At 44.0% G+C, this 21,014-nt stretch overlaps 1 protein-coding gene across 1 annotated transcript in view; it reads right to left on the bottom strand.

The window, feature by feature from the left end:
- TPO (thyroid peroxidase) overlaps positions 1-21,014 on the bottom strand; it is a 241,509-nt gene that overhangs the window by 45,853 nt on the left and 174,642 nt on the right. Inside the window, exons 10-11 of the mRNA XM_069726806.1 lie at positions 19,680-19,888; positions 8,649-8,813 (exon numbers count right to left, since the gene is read on the bottom strand). Coding sequence (XP_069582907.1) covers positions 8,649-8,813; positions 19,680-19,888 — 374 coding nt within the window. The remainder of the gene's footprint in view (positions 1-8,648; positions 8,814-19,679; positions 19,889-21,014) is intronic.

Below are 21,014 nucleotides of genomic sequence, written 5' to 3'. Positions count from 1 at the left end.
GTTCCCATAGACTTACATTGGTTGTGCACTACACTGCGTATTTGATGCAATTCTGCGCGGCAAAAACCGCTGCGGATCCGCAATCAAATCCTCAACGTGTGCACACAGCCTTAAGATGCTCTATGCTGATGCAACATGGTGACTTATCACAGCAGTTTTTGCATGGCCAGATGTCACTATGTGTCATTGCTATGCTGTTGCATAATACTAGTGAATAGGGTTCCATTGGGACCCCAATGATACACCGACTGCGACAGATAAGACACATTAGATTTTTAGCGATTGATTGTCGCAGTACCCTTGGGATCTAGCTGCCACAGATAGTGAACTTTGGTTATGCAACAGATGTGCAGGGGTTGCCTGCTTGTTAGGACATCCCCACATGTATTCAGGCTGTCTAGCAGCCACAAATCATGAAGCTGCAGGAAATCAAACTAAATCTCCGAGTATGGCCAAAATACTCGGCGAACACCCGAGCATGCTTGGAAATCTCGAGTAAGGAGCACACTCACTCATCACTAGTAGGAAGGACGTGGATGCCATTTTGTCCAAGCTACGGCTGAAATTCACTCATAGTGGAAAGGCTGTGTAATTTATTTCTAGATTTTCATATACAAAATACGCAGTTGAATAGTGTTGCAGCAAAGTGACAAATCTTATCCACGTGTCACTTACAAATCCATACTCACGTAGCAGAATTTTTCCACACAGAAATAACTTGCAGAGCAGATTTTTACATCCTCATCTTGTCACTAGAGATGAGCGGTGTTCGTGTCGAACTGTTCGCCAATCTCAAATTCGAGCTGTTTTGGGCGGTGTTCGAGTCGTTCGACGAACCAGAACAATTTGCTGAAAATTCGGCTGTTCGAGTTTCTGTTCGATAACTGTTCGTTCAGCAAAAGCCTCGCTTGATTTGCACATTAAAACTGTTTATCTTTGTTAATAGACTGTTTCAGTGTATAGTGGGCGGGGGGGCAGGGGATAGATCTGTGCTGAAATAAGGCCGATCTCCATTTTTTTTCTTTCTTTTCTTTCTTTTTATACAGTGGGGTGGTGCAGTCTCAGCCTATCAGCAGTGCTCACACACACAGCAATGTGCATGTGATGCACACAAGCAAAGGCATGTGTCATTGGCTGTGTATGTCACATGCCCTTTCCCTATAAGAACCAGCCATTTGCCCCGTCGCCACCATTTCCTCACTGCTGCAGCTTAGTGTTAGATGGCACCGCTGCTGCTGTGGGCGCTATACAGACTAATAGTGCTTTTTTGGAGCGAATTGTCAGAGAGATAGGTTTAGGGAGTCGGGAGGAGTCGGGACTAGTTGCAATATCAGCCCTTTTCAGGGTAGGTTACAGCAATTCATAGCACTGTTTGCCAGGCAGGTCTGTGCCAGTGCTGTGCAAGTGTTTGTCACAGCATTTGGTGTAATCTAGCTCAGCCAATCCTTTTGGGCTAGTAACATTGTCTGATAGTCATCTGAGTAGCTTGCCTGTGAAGCTAGTTACAGCGCCTGTGTATCTCAATTTTCACAGCATCTAATCCAGTTGATAGTTTAGGGCCTAGGAGCAGTGTCTGCACGTCAGCAGAGTAGTCTGCCTGTGAAACAAACTATACCGCCTGTGTATCTCAATTTTCACTGCATCTAATCCAATTGATAGTTTAGGGCCTAGGAGCAGTGTCTGCATGTCAGCAGAGTAGCCTGCCTGTGAAGCAAACTATACCGCCTGTGTATCTCAATTTTCACAGCATCGAATCCAGTTGATAGTTTAGGGCCTAGGAGCAGTGTCTGCACGTCAGCAGACGTTGGTTGTTGTGCCAACAACTACAGATACAGAGTTGCCAATTAGTTAAGCACTAAAATGAGTGGCAAAAAGCCTGCTGCTGGTGGAAAGGGGAATAGGCATGTTGGAAAGGAAAAACAGGTTGTGTCCGTGGGGTAGGTGGTCAAGCAACAGTAACATCTGCAGAAGAAAGACCATCTTCCAGCCAAAGTAAGATGTCTACTTCTTTTCGTGGACAATCTGATAGGATCCCTTTCTTACGACCATCGCTACAAGCATCGCCAAAAATTCCAAATGAGGCATAAAAACAGCAGGTGCTTGAACGGATATCAAGTGCTCGTTCAAGTGGGCTCTCCTCCATGTCAACTTCAACATCACAACTACTCCAGTCCTCAGAGTTGTCACCCCAATCACACTTGCTTCCTCACAGCTCCCAAGTCTTCAGCTGCCCATCTGAGCATGGGGTAACACACATGGTTGAGTCTGTAGAGCTGTTTACACATAATATAGCCTGGGAATCAGAGGTCAGCTTCAGAGCTTCTGTGAATCCAGACGAGGAAATGATCTGCACTGATGCCCAGAATCTTTGTGAGTTGGATCCATGCCCAGATTAAGAAGGTTCTGAGCATAATGTAGACCCTAGTTCCCAAACTGTAACTCTTGTTGGTGCAGACAATGAGGAAGATGATGATGAGACTGAGATACCTGATTGGAACGAAAACTTGACTTTTAGGTCGGGGAAGGAAGAGGTTGGCTCTGAGGACGACGGGTGTGAGAACACACAGGATGATGATGATGAGTTTGTAGACCCCACTTACTGTCAACCCCCAGTCCGCCAGTCCATGAGGTCAGCAGAGGAGGTGGAGGAGGACGCTGGTGACGAGTGAGACGACGAGGTAACGGTGCGCCTTCCAGGACAGAGACGGAGTACTGGAAGCACGTCAACAACTGCATCCTCAACCCCAACTGTGCCTCAGACCAGAAGTCGCGGTGGCTCTTCAGGTCGTAAGGGCTCTAAGCCTTGCATAGCCTGGGCATTTTTTGACATCGCAAAGGATGACCCAACTCATCTTGTCTGTAAGATTTGTCAACAAAATCTCAGTGGAGGCCAAAAAATCACTAGCTTGAGTACTTCATGCATGAACCGTCACATGGATATGAGGCATAAGTTGCAGTGGGAAGCTCACTGTGCTACAATGCGGCCTAGTGGGCCGGGTCAACCACCATCTGCCCCATCATGTGCATCCGTGTCCTCTTCATCCTCTGTGACTGGGGACAGCAGTCGCACATGGTTTTGGATCCAGACCTTCCACCTCTTTACCTGCAACAGACAGTGTGATTGGCAGGTCGTCAGGATATTTGCTCACAGACTTACTCACAGACCAGCAGTTTGCCCGGGACACCATACGCAACTCTGTCTAAGCACGGCAGCCAACCCTCAGTCCCTCAGATGTGGACAAGTAAAAGACCATTTCCTCCTAGCCATGACAAAGCTAAGAGGTTGAATTTCTCCATCTGCAAGCTGTTGGCTACAGAAATGCTGCCTTTCCAACTGGTGGACACAGAGGATTTTCGAGACCTTATGTCCGTCGCAGTGCCCCAGTACCAGATGCCCAGTCGCCACTACTTCTCAAAGAAAGCTGTGCCTGCGCTACACCAGCATGTCGCACATAACATCACCGCTTCCTTGAGAAACTCTCTGTGTGACAGGGTGCATTTCACCACAGATGCTTGGATGAGTAGACATGGACAGGGGCGTTACATGTCGGTGACTGGGCACTGGGTAACTACGGCGACATCAGGAGAAGGGGCTGCTGTCCGAGTCTTGCCGTCACCACGAGTTGCTCGTCGATCCTCTGTATCTAGAAGTTCCTTCACTGCTTCTGCCTCCTCAACCTCCTCTCGGTCCTCCACCTGCACCCAAAGCCTGTCTGGTAATGCCACCCGCATTGTAACTGGGCAGAAGGAATCCTGCATACCTCCTCACTATGCTGTCACCAGGGCTCAACAGCATCAGGCAGTGTTTAAATTGAAATGTCTGGGAAATGTGAGTCACACAGCTGAGGAGTTGTGGTCAGCTCTGGAGACCGAGTTCCATCAATGGTTGTGTCCACTCAATCTGCAGCCAGGGAAGGCTGTGTGCGACAATGCTGCAAACCTGGGTGCGGCCCTTCGCCGGGACAATGTCACACACGTGCCTTGTATGGCTCACGTTTTGAACCTGGTTGTCCAGCAATTTTTATCCCACTATCCCGACTAGATGGGCTTCTGCAGAGGGCACGGTCACTGTGCGCTCCCTTCCGCCATTCGCATCCCGCAGCTCGACGACTTGCATCTCTACAGAAGTCGTTGGGACTGCCAGTTCACTGTCTGAAATGCGATGTGCCCACATGGTGGAATTCAACTCTACACATGTTGCAGTGACTGTAGCAGCACCGACGAGCCCTGGTGCAATACGTTATGATGTATAGCCTGGGCCAACGAGATCAAGAGGTGGGGCAAATCACGCTGCAGGAGTGGTCTCAGATCAGGGACCTATGCACCCTTCTGCACAGTTTTGAAATAGCGACGAAGATGTTTATTGCTGATGATGCCATTATCAGCATGACCATAACGGTGATTTACATGCTGGAGCACACCTTACACAGTGTTCTGAGTCAGGTGGTGGAACAAGAGAAGGAGGAGGAGGAACAGGAAGAGTCGTATGCGGAAGGGATCATATCTCCAAGGTCAAGAAGGTTGGCAGCACCAAGGCGGCTGACATTGGAGGCTGGGAGAGAGGGATTACCGAGGGCACATGGTAGCAGCCAAACTGTTGAGGAAGGTGCAGGAGGCGAGGAAGAAGTGGAGGACAAACTGGCGCTGGGCATGGAAGACTCATCAGATGAGGGAGACCTTGATCAAATTTCTGTTGTGCGAGGTTGGAAGGAGAGGGCAGACAAAGGAAGCATGATTCTCACCAAGCCACCACCAAGACAACAAGGACTTGGTCCTCCTGGATGCGCAAGACACATGAGTGCCTTCTTGCAGCACTACCTGCAAAATGACCCTCAGATAGTCAGAATCCGAAGTAATGCCGACTACTGGGTTGCCACACTCTTAGATCCCCGGTACAAAAGCAAATTTGGCAAAATAATTCCTGCCATAGAAAGGGATTCACGCATGCAGTAGTATCAGCAGAGACTGTTAGAGAATCTAACATCTGCTTTTCCACAAAACACCAGTGGTGCACGAAGTGAATCTCTGAGTTCTAACTTGCCAACCGCGGGACTATCGAGTCATCACTCAAACCGTAACAGTAACATCATATCTGGTGGTAACAACAATTTTTTCCAATCGTTTCAAGATTTTTTTAGACCATCCTTTGCAAGGCCACAGGAGACAAGAAGTCTGACGCACAGCCAACACCTAGAGAGGATGGTACAAGAGAATCTCCAAGTTAACATCGATGCCATGACTGTGAAACTGGACCCTTGCTCATTTTGGGCTTCCAATCTTGAAAAATGGCCTGAGCTCGCCACTCACGCCTCGGAGATCTTGTCGTGCTCCGCAGCCAGCATTCTCTCTGAATGTGTGTTCAGCGCTGCTGGTGGTGTGCTGACAGATAAGCGAACGCGGCTGTACAGTGACAATGTAGACAGACTAACGTTCATCAAGATGAACAAATCCTGGATCCGCAAGGACTTTTCTACCCCTGTGTCATCTTGGGGAGACTAAAAGCTTGATGATTTTTGAAAATCACCTCACCAACTGTTTTAAAAAACTCTGGCGAAATTGATGCCACTTAAGTGGTGTCTGTGGCCGAATTTTTGGAACAAATGGAGACTCTTTATTTAGTCACCTTGCCGAGTTTTACATGACGTTGCCATCATCAATTCCAGGTGGGTGGGGTCATCTGCAGAGTTGTTTACTCATACTATGGCCTGGGATTCAGACGTCTGCTCCAAAGCTTCAGTGTCTGCTAGGCCGCAGATTAGCCCAGCCACCCACCGCCTGTTTACCTAAGTACTATTTTTAACGGCATCTGGCCCAGGAAATCCTTTAGGGCCTAGTAGAATTTGGTGCAACTCAGCAGCGTACCCCACCCATGAAGCAAGCTACACCACCTGTTTACCTAACTACTATTTTGTAACGGCATCTAGCAAAGGAAATCCTTTTGGGCCTAGTAGAATTTAGTGCCACTCAGCAGCGTACCCCACCCATGAAGCAAGCTACACCGTCTGTTTAACTAACTACTATTTTGTAACGGCATCTAGCACAGGAAATCCTTTTGGGCCTAGTAGAATTTAGTGCTACTCAGCAGCGTACCCCACCCATGAAGCAAGCTACACCACCTGTTTACCTAACTACTATTTTGTAACGGCATCTAGCCCAGGAAATCCTTTTGGGCCTAGTAGAATTTGGTGCTAATCAGCAGCGTACCCCACCCATGAAGCAAGCTACACCGCCTGTTTACCTAAGTACTATTTTTTAACGGCATCTAGCCCAGGAAATCCTTTTGGGCCTAGTAGAATTTGGCGCAACTCAGCAGCGTACCCCACCCATGAAGCAAGCTACACCGCCTGTTTATCTAACTACTATTTTGTAACGGCATCTAGCACAGGAAATCCTTTTGGGCCTAGTAGAATTTAGTGCTACTCAGCAGCGTACACCGCCCATGAAGCAACCTACACCGCCTGTTTACTTAAGTACTATTTTTTAATGGCATCTGGCCCAGGAAATCCTTTTGGGCCTAGCAGTAATTTCTGCTACTCAGCAGAGTACCCCACCCATGAAGCAAGCTACACCGCCTTCTTTCTTTCTCAATCTAACCCCTCGGCTCAGGGGTGTCCACTCTCCCTCCAGCTCTCTCCTTCTCACAGGTGGACTATCGCGTGTTTTCACACTCTGGCGAATCTTTTGGGCCCAGGCATAAGAAGTCGTCGAGGTAATGGATAATATGTGCCGCCTTACAAACGTCCATGATGACACATTCGAGGAAGCAACTAAACGCCTCATATAGTGAGCAGGATATGGAGCACCCCATGGGCAAACAGCAATCTATGTTGTATGCTACTTCACAGAAGCAGCCCAATGGGAGGACACTATTGGGAGGCACAGGTAGTAACCGGAACGCCCCCTCAATGTCTGTTTTGGCCATTAGGGTGCCCCTTACCAACTTCTTGACCCGCCTGATTGCCTCGTCAAAGGAGGTACAGTACATAGTACTGTACTTGGTTCCGTGTCGATGTTGTTGTTTACTGACCTGCCCCTTGGATATGACAAATGGTGGATTAGTCTGAATGTATTGGGTTCATTTTTTGGCATAACTCCCAATGGGGGTACCACTACGTCTTCTAAGGAAAGTGTTCTGAATGGACCCTCCGCCATTCTACCTAAAGATATTTATTTTTTTATTTTTTTTGTCAAGACGTCTGGGTGTTGGTATAGTGAGTTTAGATTTTTACTCCAGCCTTTCTTGATTTTAGAAGGGCATGACATGCCTATATCTGTGTCTCCTCCTCCTTTTACTCCTCCACCTCTTTTCTTTTCGCATGACTATATGTAGTTGTTACTTTTCCATGTTTGTTGTGTCTTCTGAGCAGTTTGTCAGCTTTTGGACACCTTTTAAGGTGTTTTTTATGTGTTTTCCATGTGTTTGTATGTGTTTGTGTTTGCCTGCCATTGGTTTCAATGGGGTTCGACGGTGTTCGTCGAACGTTTGACGAACAGTTCGGCGAACACCTCCCTGTTCGACGAACCGAACCAAACCCGAACAGGAAGGTGGCTCAACACTACTTGTCACTTTATAAAAAAAAAATCAAAGAAATAAACATCCACTTACCAATACCAGGTCATAATACCTCAGCAAGGATGGACACACCCCGAAGAGGGTCCTTGTGCAAGAACAGTACATGGGCTCTAGGCAATCCAACAATATGTCTGTAACAGAAGCTGCTTGTTGCCGTGAACATGGTAGTGGCCCCCTTAGCTCCTGGGCCCTCTGCGGTTGCAGAGGTTGCACCTCGGTATGTCCAACCCTGGCCCCCAGTGATGAAAGGTAGAGGTAACACAGGTGCAAAATAGTGATCAACTACCACTCACACACCTGTTATCTATATGGGTGAAGAGGGGGGACACAGACAATGCTTGTATGAGGAGCAGTCACACACCCACAGGGAGAAAAATGGGCTTTTGAGTTAATACCAGTCAACAAGAAAAACAAATTCCCAGAAGGCTGCCTGGCATCTTTTTGAGAATTTTTGTCCCAAAAAACATTAGCATTTTATTTAAAAAAAAAAAAAAAGCTGAAAAAGGTTAAATTATTATAAACAAACACCAAAGAAAAAAGCCAAAGTGCTCCAGGAAATGCTAACATAAAATTGTCAAAAATGCTTCAGAACAAAAGACGTTGGTATTTCTTGAAGTTTCTGTTCGAACAACTTGTTTTTGACTGTTAGATAAAAACACAGTGTGAATATAGCCTAAGGGATTGATGCATTTTCGCCAATAGCAGCTGATGTAAAAAGTCTAATCTTGTAGTGTTGTACATGTAAATGATGACTTTTTAACTACACTTTGTTCAAATGTGTCGTGTAACTGTTAGTCATCTCCATACCCACCACAAATTAAGTTGGGAAATATAATTACAGTTTTCAAATATCTGTAAGTTTTCAATTTATTTTTATGTAATGCACATAAATTGAATTTTCTACTTTTACATGACCTTGTAGATCTTCAATGTAAATAGTTCAGCAGTAAACTTTAATTTGCAAAATGAATTTGTCATGCTAGTTTGTATCTGACACTTGTCATATGTTCACTCTACTTAACATTCAGTTCACCTCACAAAGACTTTTATTGTAATGCTCTACATTAAATTGTACCTTTACAGAATGGGGGTTGGGTTGTATTCCATTGATTTTGAAGACAGGCTAATTTTTCATGTCCTACTAGGCGATATCCAGGGTAGCAAAAATAAATTAAGAGCGTTTCTGAACAATATGCAAAATCTCCATTCTTTATCTTCTTTGGAAGACCACATGATGCACCTACAATAAGATATGGACCTGTTAAATCCTGTTTAAAATTTATCTCGGTTTTATTTTTGCAATTAAAGTCTTGCCTTGGGTAAAAAAAAGAGAGAAAACATTTATATAGTTCCAAAGAGAACAGTAAATTTGGAGCAGACAATTGAAAAAAATACAGAACAAATTCTCTTTTTTGTCTTTATATCAATTCCCTCTGGGTTTTGTAGGTACAATGCTTTATCTCTTCTTCTAGTATATACTAGGAAAAAGTACTAAATTGTGTACAATTGCTAATGACTTCCATACAAGGAAATCCTGAGTTAGGCTACATTCACACATTGATGTGAATAGTCCGTGTACTGCCCGATCGGCACACGGACCCATAGAGTTTAATTGATCTATTCATATGTTTGGGAAAATCTTGGATTGATGTGTGAGATCAGTAAAACTCAGAACATGTTCCTGTTAGGGTTTGGGGATTGCGCTAAATAAAAAAAAAAATAATAAAGCGCAATCGCTACCCGGGATCCACTGTACAGAGATGGAAAATTGCTGCTAGTGAAAAATGACGGAATACACGGTGACCGATTACCCATGCACACTGGGTAAACGCCACTCAGTGTGAACAGGACGCTAAGTTCCAAACTCCACAGAGAGGAACAGTACTAATGAGTAATAAATGCTTTGTCCTGTTAAACGGCACAGGACAAGCATGTGAACTGAACTCGCACACAAATGAAACAGATGCTCTGCAACTGAGCTGTGTCACTTGCACACAGAAATGAAAGAGGTGCTCTGCAACTGAGCTGTGTCACTCACATACAGAAACGAAGAAGATGCTTTGAGCTTAATACCCTGACTAGGGTTGAGTTTGCTCTGAAACTCTACTGTGCTAACCGCACACATGTAGGTAACAGATGCTAATCCAAGTGGCTAATTGCCCCCACTGACCCTAGCTACCTGCCTACATGTACAGTCCCGAAGCTTAGACAAATACACGACACTTGCAGACAGAGTGGAAGGGTCTACACTCTCATAGCTACACCCAAATGATACTAGTGCGCCCGTGTGCTCCGTTCAGGGCTTTTAGACATAAGGCTCCATCCCAAATACTTACACCCAGTCGGGCGAGCCATCGCACGCAGGCCAATCCGGAGCTGCAGCATCACGGACATGCTCAGTAAGGAAACCTCTGGACTTAGGCTCCAAAGTGGCAGGTTGCTCCTGTATAACACTGGTCACAAAGGCCTTGACTGGAGAGTGTGCAGTAACCAACTGTATACTAAGAGCCTGCGCTAGACGTTGGGACTGATGTCTATGCTGAACAGCACCTGTCGTGGCCGAGCCCGAATGGGAAACTGCCAAAGCAGACAAGGCTTGGGATCTATCCTGTGCAGCGGTAGAATCCCCGTGCCTAACAGTTCCTTTCTGATCTGATTTTGAGGATCGGAATAGGACATACTCATATTTAGAGGGTCTGTGTGCTGTCTAATAATGTTTGAAAGTAGCTTTAGGGCATGTAAGGGTCTGTTTCTGCATTGTGGCACCTGACCCCTAATACAAATTATTAGGCCAGGGTGACATGAGCCTCCTCTGAGATAATTGGATTGATTATGGTAAGTTGAATCAGACTATCACCTTACTGTGATCTGATTCTCTCGGATCACAAAATTTCTCCATCTTCTCCATTCTGTGAGTCCACGGAAATCGGACTACACTCGCATGTCATCCAAGAGCAGTCCGATGTTTTCCATGCACCTATACCCTTTAGTGGCTGAGTATCTTCTGATTTTGAAGTGAAAGCACATCATGCTGAAGTGTTTTTCACCGTCAGATTTGGTCAGTGAAAAAAATCAGTAATCAATTCTGCCCCATTGAATAACATTGGTCTGAGTGCTGTCCGATAAAAAATCGGATTATACTCATCAAATGAATACGGTGGTTTGAGTAAAGCCTTAGAAGAAGACTCAGATTTTATTCAACTTGAGGCAACTCAGCTTAATGCTTACAGTCTATCGTAGAGGATACAAACTTGAGAGTTATATGCACTATTGCAGCACAGAGCTTGGTGGTTACACAAAAAATGTTATACAATAAATATTGTTCACACTTCAGAATTGAGGTACAAAGCTTGACTCAGTAATTTAGGTAGTTCATTTGGCACAGTATAGCCCACTCGGTACAGTCCACAGACACTGTCACTAGGCAATGTCTGCCATGTTACTTACTAAGGAAGGTCACAGAAGCACTCAGCGTTACAAGCCATAGTTGCTTTCACGAACTCAGGGCACAGTATGGTCATCACAGACTGTGCAGCGCAGGCACACTGACACGATGAACAGTGGTGGATGACTTAAGGGCATACGAGCATACAATACTGTACTTGCCCACAAGTCAAAAATGTATCAACATTTCACACTAAATTACTCAGTAGCTGATGATACTCTATCTGTCTCTCTTAATTTTATAGTTGCCACAAATTTAATAGTCATCAGAGCCACCTTTTCTCTGTCCAGCAGAAGCAAAGTACAGAGCAGTCCCAAAAAAGTTTCTGGGCAAACTGTAGGTAATAATGTGCAGCCACCTTGTCAGATTTTAGTGACTCTTATATTTGGTAAGCTCAGTTCCAACTACAGATTCTCACGGAAATAACGCAGAAAAGTGTAATGACTGTGCTGCATCCTATAACTCACCAAATTAATAGCTCTTTCACTCTGTCAATAAAGGTCACCATACACATTACATGGCTGTCAATTGGCAGCTATGCCAACTCTCCTACACAGGAGTGCTCGTTCAGCTGAGTGCTCCTGAGTGCTCTATGAAAGGCAATGCAAACCGGCAGTCAGAAATAGGACTTGCTGTATCAATATTTCCCCCAACAATATATTAGTCTGGAAATCCGATAGCCATTAGACTTTCAGCTGAGTCTGTTGATATCAGCCGATTCGGCAAATATTAGTACAATATATACACCGTGTTCCAAATTATTATGCAAATTGGATTTACGTGTCATAAAGATTTAATTGTTTTGCTTTTCAAATAAACTTATGGATGGTATTGTGTCTCAGGGCTCAATGAATCACTGAAACCAATATTAAACACATGAGATAGTTTTCTAGGTGATTCTAATTAAAGGAAAACTACTTAAAAATGATGTTCCACATTATTAAGCTGGCCACAGGTTTCAAGCAATATGGGAAATAATAAGAATCTCTCTGCTGCTGAAAAGTTTTAAATAGTGCAATGAATTGGACAAGGTATGAAAACATTAGATATTTCTCGAAAACTTAAAAGTGATCATCATACTGTGAAGAGATTTGTGACTGAAACAGAGCACAGACAGAGTTCATGCAGATATAGGAATAATGAGGAAGGTTTCTGCCAGGCAAATTAATTGAAATAAGAGAGCAGCTGTCAAAATACCATTACAAAGCAGCAAACAGTTATTTGAAGCTGCTGGTGCCTCTGGAGTCCCTCGAACCTCAAGGTGTAGGATCCTTCAAAGGCTTGATGTGGTGCGTAAACCTATTATTCAGCCACCTGTAAACAGTGTTCACAAGCAGAAACGGTTGCAGTGGGCCCAGACATACAGTACAGACCAAAAGTTTGGACTCACCTTCTTATTTAAAGATTTTTCGGTGTTTTCAATACTATGAAAATTGTACATTCACACTGAAGGCATCAAAACTATTAAATAACACATGTGGGATTATGGTCTTCTGGTCACTACTGAGAGGCACAGAAGCAGCCATCTGCAGACCGGACATAACCGCAAGAGAAGTATGCTGCCTTCCAGGTGCGATGATCAAGGATTTGACCGATAGGATACCAAAGCTCTTCAGCTCCAAGGACGTCCACCCATTTCTTCTGATACATGTTGGCACCAATGACACGGCAAGGAAGGACCTACCGACAATCTGCAAGGACTTTGAAGAGTTGGGGAAGAAAGTTAAGGAACTGGATGCACAGGTAGTTTTTTCTTCTATCCTTCCAGTAGACGGGCATGGCACCAGGAGATGGAACAGGATCCTTGATGCGAACAACTGGCTAAGACGATGGTGCAGACAACAAGGATTCGGATTCCTTGACCACGGTGTGAATTACTTGTACGATGGACTCCTCGCCAGAGACGGACTACATCTCAACAAACCTGGGAAACACACATTCGCCAGAAGACTCGCTACACTCATCGGGAGGGCGTTAAACTAGAAGAAGAGGGGACGGGAAGAAAAACATTAGACTGGAACAAAGAAGACCCAGGAAAACATACTCAGAAGGGAGGTAAGAACATTTCTAAAACAATCCACAGCGAGGAGATTGGAACAAAACAAAATCCTCTAAACTGCATGCTCGCAAACGCCAGAAGCCTGACAAACAAGATGGAAGAACTAGAAGCAGAAATATCTACAGGTAACTTTGACATAGTGGGAATAACCGAGACATGGTTAGATGAAAGCTATGACTGGGCAGGTAACTTACAGGGTTACAGTCTGTTTAGAAAGGATTGTAAAAATCGGAGAGGAGGAGGGGTTTGTCTCTATGTAAAGTCTTGTCTAAAGTCCACTTTAAGGGAGGATATTAGCGAAGGGAATGAGGATGTCGAGTCCATATGGGTCGAAATTCATGGAGGGAAAAATGGTAACAAAATTCTCATTGGGGTCTGTTACAAACCCCCAAATATAACAGAAATCATGGAAAGTGTACTTCTAAAGCAGATAGATGAAGCTGCAACCCATAATGAGGTCCTGGTTATGGGGGACTTTAACTACCCGGATATTAACTGGGAAACAGAAACCTGTGAAACCCATAAAGGCAACAGGTTTCTGCTAATAACCAAGAAAAATTATCTTTCACAATTGGTGCAGAATCCAACCAGAGGAGCAGCACTTTTAGACCTAATACTATCTAATAGACCTGACAGAATAACAAATCTGCAGGTGGTCGGGCATCTAGGAAATAGCGACCACAATATTGTACAGTTTCACCTGTCTTTCACTAGGGGGACTTGTCAGGGAGTCACAAAAACACTGAACTTTAGGAAGGCAAAGTTTGACCAGCTTAGAGATGCCCTTAATCTGGTAGACTGGGACAATATCCTCAGAAATAAGAATACAGATAATAAATGGAAAATGTTTAAGAACATCCTAAATAGGCACTGTAAGCGGTTTATACCTTGTGGGAATAAAAGGACTAGAAATAGGAAAAACCCAATGTGGCTAAACAAAGAAGTAAGACAGGCAATTAACAGTAAAAAGAAAGCATTTGCACTACTAAAGCAGGATGGCACCATTGAAGCTCTAAAAAACTATAGGGAGAAAAATACTTTATCTAAAAAACTAATTAAAGCTGCCAAAAAGGAAACAGAGAAGCACATTGCTAAGGAGAGTAAAACTAATCCCAAACTGTTCTTCAACTATATCAATAGTTAAAGAGTAACAACTGAAAATGTAGGCCCCTTAAAAAATAGTGAGGAAAGAATGGTTGTAGATGACGAGGAAAAAGCTAACATATTAAACACCTTCTTCTCTACGGTATTCACGGTGGAAAATGAAATGCTAGGTGAAATCCCAAGAAACAATGAAAACCCTATATTAAGGGTCACCAATCTAACCCAAGAAGAGGTGCGAAACCGGCTAAGTAAGATTAAAATAGATAAATCTCCGGGTCCGGATGGCATACACCCACGAGTACTAAGAGAACTAAGTAATGTAATAGAAAAACCATTATTTCTTAATTTTAGGGACTCTATAGCGACGGGGTCTGTTCCGCAGGACTGGCGCATAGCAAATGTGGTGCCAATATTCAAAAAGGGCTCTAAAAGTGAACCTGGAAATTATAGGCCAGTAAGTCTAACCTCTATTGATGGTAAAATATTTGAAGGGTTTCTGAGGGATGTTATTCTGGATTATCTCAATGAGAATAACTGTTTAACTCCATATCAGCATGGGTTTATGAGAAATTGCTCCTGTCAAACCAATCTAATCAGTTTTTATGAAGGGGTAAGCTATAGGCTGGACCACGGTGAGTCATTGGACGTGGTATATCTCGATTTTTCCAAAGCGTTTGATACAGTGCCGCACAAGAGGTTGGTACACAAAATGAGAATGCTTGGTCTGGGGGAAAATGTGTGTAAATGGGTTAGTAACTGGCTTAGTGATAGAAAGCAGAGGGTGGTTATAAATGGTATAGTCTCTAACTGGGTCGCTGTGACCAGTGGGGTACCGCAGGGGTCGGTATTGGGACCTGTTCTCTTCAACATATTCATTAATGATCTGGTAGAAGGTTTACACAGTAAAATATCGATATTTGCAGATGATACAAAACTATGTAAAGCAGTTAATACAAGAGAAGATAGTATTCTGCTACAGATGGATCTGGATAAGTTGGAAACTTGGGCTGAAAGGTGGCAGATGAGGTTTACCAATGATAAATGTAAGGTTATACACATGGGAAGAAGGAATCAATATCACCATTACACACTGAACGGGAAACCACTGGGTAAATCTGACAGGGAGAAGGACTTGGGGATCCTAGTTAATGATAAACTTACCTGGAGCAGCCAGTGCCAGGCAGCAGCTGCCAAGGCAAACAGGATCATGGGGTGCATTAAAAGAGGTCTGGATACACATGATGAGAGCATTATACTGCCTCTGTACAAATCCCTAGTTAGACCGCACATGGAGTACTGTGTCCAGTTTTGGGCACCGGTGCTCAGGAAGGATATAATGGAACTAGAAAGAGTACAAAGGAGGGCAACAAAATTAATAAAGGGGATGGGAGATCTACAATTCCCAGATAGATTAGCGAATTTAGGATTATTTAGTCTAGAAAAAAGACGACTGAGGGGCGATCTAATAACCATGTATAAGTATATAAGGGGACAATACGAATATCTCGCTGAGGATCTGTTTATACCAAGGAAGGTGACGGGCACAAGGGGGCATTCTTTGCGTCTGGAGGAGAGAAGGTTTTTCCACCAACATAGAAGAGGATTCTTTACTGTTAGGGCAGTGAGAATCTGGAATTGCTTGCCTGAGGAGGTGGTGATGGCGAACTCAGTCGAGGGGTTCAAGAGAGGCCTGGATGTCTTCCTGGAGCAGAACAATATTGTATCATACAATTATTAGGTTCTGTAGAAGGACGTAGATCTGGGGATTTATTATGATGGAATATAGGCTGAACTGGATGGACAAATGTCTTTTTTTCGGCCTTACTATGTTACTATGTTACTATTATATACTTAACAAAAAAGTGTGAAACAACTGAAAATATGTCTTATATTCTAGGTTTTTCAAAGTAGCCACCTTTTGCTTTGATGACTGCTATGCACACTCTTGGCATTCTCTTGATGAGCTTCAAGAGGTAGTCAAAAGGTAAAAGGTCTGGGACACTTTTCTCACACCCTCCCATCGCCCAGGTCCTGATGCGTGGAGTACTCTGACAAGGAGGGAAAAGTTTTGGAAGATACTGAAGGAGTACCTTGCTGACTGTACCAGCATCCTCTGTGATTCCTCTGTGCCTTTCAACTATTGGGTAAAACAATAAACATGGAAGAGCGCAGCATGAGAAGCACCAGGTGGTTTAATAGGGATATTTCAATGAAAGGTGGGGGGGATTAGCCTCTCACCTGGAAGGGTTGTGCACCCCTGCACAACTTCGGGAGCAGACACGATGTGATGTCACTTCAGGTCCTCTTACCTGGAGATGCTCTTTATGGCCCCAAGCTGCTACAGCTACAGCTACAGTCCCTCAATGGGAATATCAACTTTTTTTGGAAAAAATATGTAAGTAGTAAATTTAAGGAGCGCTATGGCTATAGAGCACACTGCACTGTAATGGATTACTGGTAAACAAACCTTTTATTAAACCACTACACGTTTCGGCAGCGGACCGCTACCTTCCTCAGGTGGATTTCTGTCTCTTTCTATCCAAAGACCACTGACAGCATCCGTTACTGGATGGGCTACTTGACTTCCTTACTTTGGCAGCCGCACGGCAATATGACTTGTAGATGAGGCTCAGAAAGAGCATGTGCTCCAGTGGATCACAAGCGATGTATCAAGTGGCCTCTTCTCCTCTTCCTCCACCCTAACATCACACACAGTACAATCCTCAGGTGTGGCACCCCAATCACCTTTGCTACCCCAGCATCAAAAATTTCCAAACATCCAACTGACTGTGGGGAACCACAGATGGGCCATTCTGCAGGGCTGTTCACACATTCTATTCTATGGCCATCAGAGTTCTGCTCCAAAGAATCACAGAATCCAGAGGAGGAAAGCATCTGCACTGATGCCCAAAATTTCTTCATGTTGGATCCAGGGCTGGACAAAATAGGGTCTGAGCAGAATCCAAAGCCTTGTTACCAGACGTTAACCACCAATGGTGCAGGTGATCCTGATTATTCTCAGAAATCAAACGCGAGCACGAATCTTACTGCACTAAAATGCGGACTAATGGGCTTCTCCAACCACTGGCCGCTCAATCAATCCCATCTGCTGCTTCTTCCTCCTCCATCATCATGTCAAGTCTTCTCACAAAGGTCTCTGGCCACAGAATCTCCACTTATTTACCCCCTACAGCCAGGATGTGTGAAAGCCCGTCAGCTGTTGTGTAAGTAAACATGACTGCAGCTTTTTTTTCACCTAGCACAACACATCTTTCTGAATCCACCATAACATCTCCACCTGCACCTCACTCACATTCCAGCAGTTTGTCATGTTCTCTGTACTCCACACTCTCTGAGCACAGCATCTAGCCCTCGGTCCGACAGTTGTAGTCAAGTAAAAGAATGTTTCCTCCTACACAGGCCAAAGCTAAGCACTTGAACTCCATCATCTCCAATCTGTTGGCCTTGGAAATGCTGCCTTTCCGCTTGGTGGATACAGACTGTTTCAAAAAGTTTACAGCCATTGAGGTCCCCCAATACCAGTTGCCCAGTCGACATTACTTCTCTAAGAAGGCTGTGCCTGCATTATACGAGCATGTTGCCGACAACATCACTTGTTCCCTTAAAAAATATATGTCTGACACCTGGACGAGCAAATATGGGCAGGCGCATTACATCTCACTGACTGGGCACTGGGTGACTCTGGTGACTGTAGGGGCATGCGGTCAAAGGGCTGCTTCACAAGTATTTGAATCCCTAAGGCTTGAGAGACAAACCTCTGTATCTAACAGTTCCTCAACTGCTTCTGGCTCCTCCACCTCCACTAGGGCTTCCACCTGTGCCCTCAACTGCTCCATTAATCCGATGTGTCTTCCAACAGTGCAGATAGAATACACCCCACCCCCATACCGTGCAACCATTGCTCACCGCAATCAGGCAGTGTTAAAATTCATATGCCTTGGAGATCGCAATCACGCAGCTCAAGAGTTGTGGACAGCTATCCAGGCCGAATTAGAGCAATGAAAAAAAATGGAAGTGTTGCATGAGATATCAGGGCTCCCAGCTAAGAAGGCTTACACCGCACCCTTAACCACCAGGTCCTCATTGAAACTCCAATTCCAAGCTGTAAATACTGGGCCAGACTATAATACCTCCTACATGGCCCATGGCTGACTGCTTCTGTGCCATTGATCAGTCAACAGCTTAAGTTATTTTCATTTCATTTTTCTACCAATGGTACTGTATGAAACTGATGTTTGTGCCATCTGAGTGTGGCTGGAATAAAAAAATAAAAAATTGGAGGTGTTGCATGAGGTATCAGGCCCTCATTGAAACTTCAGTTCTAAGCTGTAAATGTTGGGTCATACCCTGATAACTTATGCATGGCCCATGGCTAACTGCTGTTGCACCATTTGCAAATTTCTACAGGGTGGACCATTTATATGGACACACCTAAATAAAATGGGAATGGTTGGTGATATCAACTTCCTGTTTGTGGCACATTAATATATGGGAGGGGTAAAACTTTTCAAGATGAGTGGTGACCCTGGTGGCCATTTTGAAGTTGGCCATATTGAATCCAACTTTATTTCAATGGGAAGAGGGTCATGTGACACATCAAACTTATTGAGAATTTCACAAGAAAAACAATGATGTGCTTGGTTTAAACGTAACTTTATTCTTTCATGAGTTATTAACAAGTTTATTACCACTTATAAAAGGTGTTCAAAGTGCTGCCCATTGTGTTGGATTGTCAATGCAACCCTCTTCTCCCATTCTTGTTACTCTGATAGTACTTCCAGTATCCGTTGTTTCAGATGCTGCACATCTCGAATCTTCACAACATAGACAATTGCCTTAAGATGACCACAAAGATAAAAGTCTAATGGGGTCAGATCGGGAGACCTTGGTGGCCATTCAACTGGCTTACGACAACCAATCCACTTTCCAGGAAACTGTTCATGTAGGAATGCTCGGACCTGACACCCGTAATGTGGTGGTGCACCATCTTGCTGGAAAAACTCAGGGAACGTGCCATCTTCAGTGCATAACTGAACAGTTTCCTGGAAAGTGAAGCTAGGTGGATGTAGAGTAAATTTAACATTTTCAAAAACTATGATAGATGACAGATATTCTGACATGGATTTTAAAAGTAAACACTAACAGGGTCTTTAACGTTCTAATAATTTAATTTAATAATAGTTTAATTTATTCATATATTCAGCATATATTGTGAAATCTGTTTACATATTTGCTTTTAACCACATATGAAATTACAAATGAAAACACTAGATGTCTACATGTGATTCAAAGGAAAAATGGAACAATTTGCAATGTCAACTGTAGATGAGATGATCAATACATAATGTATGATACAAAAAATATATTTCACATATAAAAATGATAAATGTTTCCTCAAGTGTCACATGTATCTTTGTCACTCGACTGAATAAAAAAAAAGACATCATAGAGAAGTAAACCTTCAGTTACCCATATACCTTGTTCTTGATTCTCTTTCCAAGCATCTAGATTCATACTAGGTATATTGTCACAAGACTCAAAACCTTCAGGATAATTTGCCATCAGAAAGCTATCAGGAGGTGCTTGTGTTAGCTCTGTATTATCACAAATCACACGAGATAGGGAATGTCTTTCAAGTTCCAGTTTCTGTTTTTCAGTAAACACATTTGTACTTTCATACCAAAACCTAAATGTATTAAAAAGAGAAAGCAAAATGAAACTTCCTATAAATTTCTGTATAAAAGCATTTGCACCTCACAGAAATTTATTGCTCTATCTTTTGGAAATTTGCTGTATTGATATGTTTCAGATCAGTCAACTACGGTAGATTTAATCGAAATATAAAAACAACACAAGAAAGCAAAAAACAGAGCATATAAATGATCATTTAATTATTCAAGATACAGACTTTGATTTCATCCACTATGATAAGTTGTCAATATCCAATCACATTGACACCATCAGATTTATGCTAAATTTAATGGGACCCATGTCTTACAAAAAGTTCAATTTTTGACTCAGCAGTCCACAAAATAATATTAACCCCTTAGCGACCGCCGATACGCCTTTTAACGGCGGCCGCTAAGGGTACTTAAACCACAGCGCCGTTAATTAACGGCGCTGTGGAAAATGTCAATAGCGCCCCCCTGAGGCCGATTTTCTCCGGGGTCTCGGCTGCCGGGGGTAGCCGAGACCCCAGAGAACATGATTCAGGGGGTTTTCAACCCACCCCGAATTTGCGATCGCCGGTAATTAACCGTTTACCGGCGATCGCAAAAAAAAAAAAAAAAAACGCGATCTCTTTTTAATTTCTCTGTCCTCCGATGTGATCGCACATCGGAGGACAGAGAAAGGGGGTCCCAGGTGGCCCCCCAATACTCACCTAGCTCCCCCGATGCTCCTCGTGTCTCCCGGTGGGCGCCGCCATCCTCAAAATGGCGGGCGCATGCGCAGTGCGCCCGCCGGCCGGCACCGGGAGAATCTTTGGGGTCTCGGCTGCCGGGGGTAGCCGAGACCCCAAAGAGCATGATTGGGGTCGGTATTACCGACCCCTGTTTTGCGATCGCCGGTAATTAACTGTTTACCGGCGACCGCAAAAAAAAAAAAAAAAAAAAAAGTAAAGTGTAATTCTCTGTCCTCTGATGTGATCGCACATCAGAGGACAGAGAAATAGGGGGATTCGTGGACCCTAGCATACTCACCTAGGTCCCTGGATCCTCTTGCTGCTCCTCCTGGCCGCCGGCAGAAGAAAATGGCAGGCGCATGCCCAGTGCGCCCGCCATCTGTCTCCATCTGCCGGCCGGTAGGAGAAC

Source organism: Ranitomeya imitator, chromosome 5 (assembly GCF_032444005.1).
Source record: "Ranitomeya imitator isolate aRanImi1 chromosome 5, aRanImi1.pri, whole genome shotgun sequence".
NCBI lineage: Eukaryota > Metazoa > Chordata > Amphibia > Anura > Dendrobatidae > Ranitomeya > Ranitomeya imitator.
Note: the sequence above shows the minus strand (reverse complement) of the source record. Positions and strands in the feature narration are given on the sequence as shown.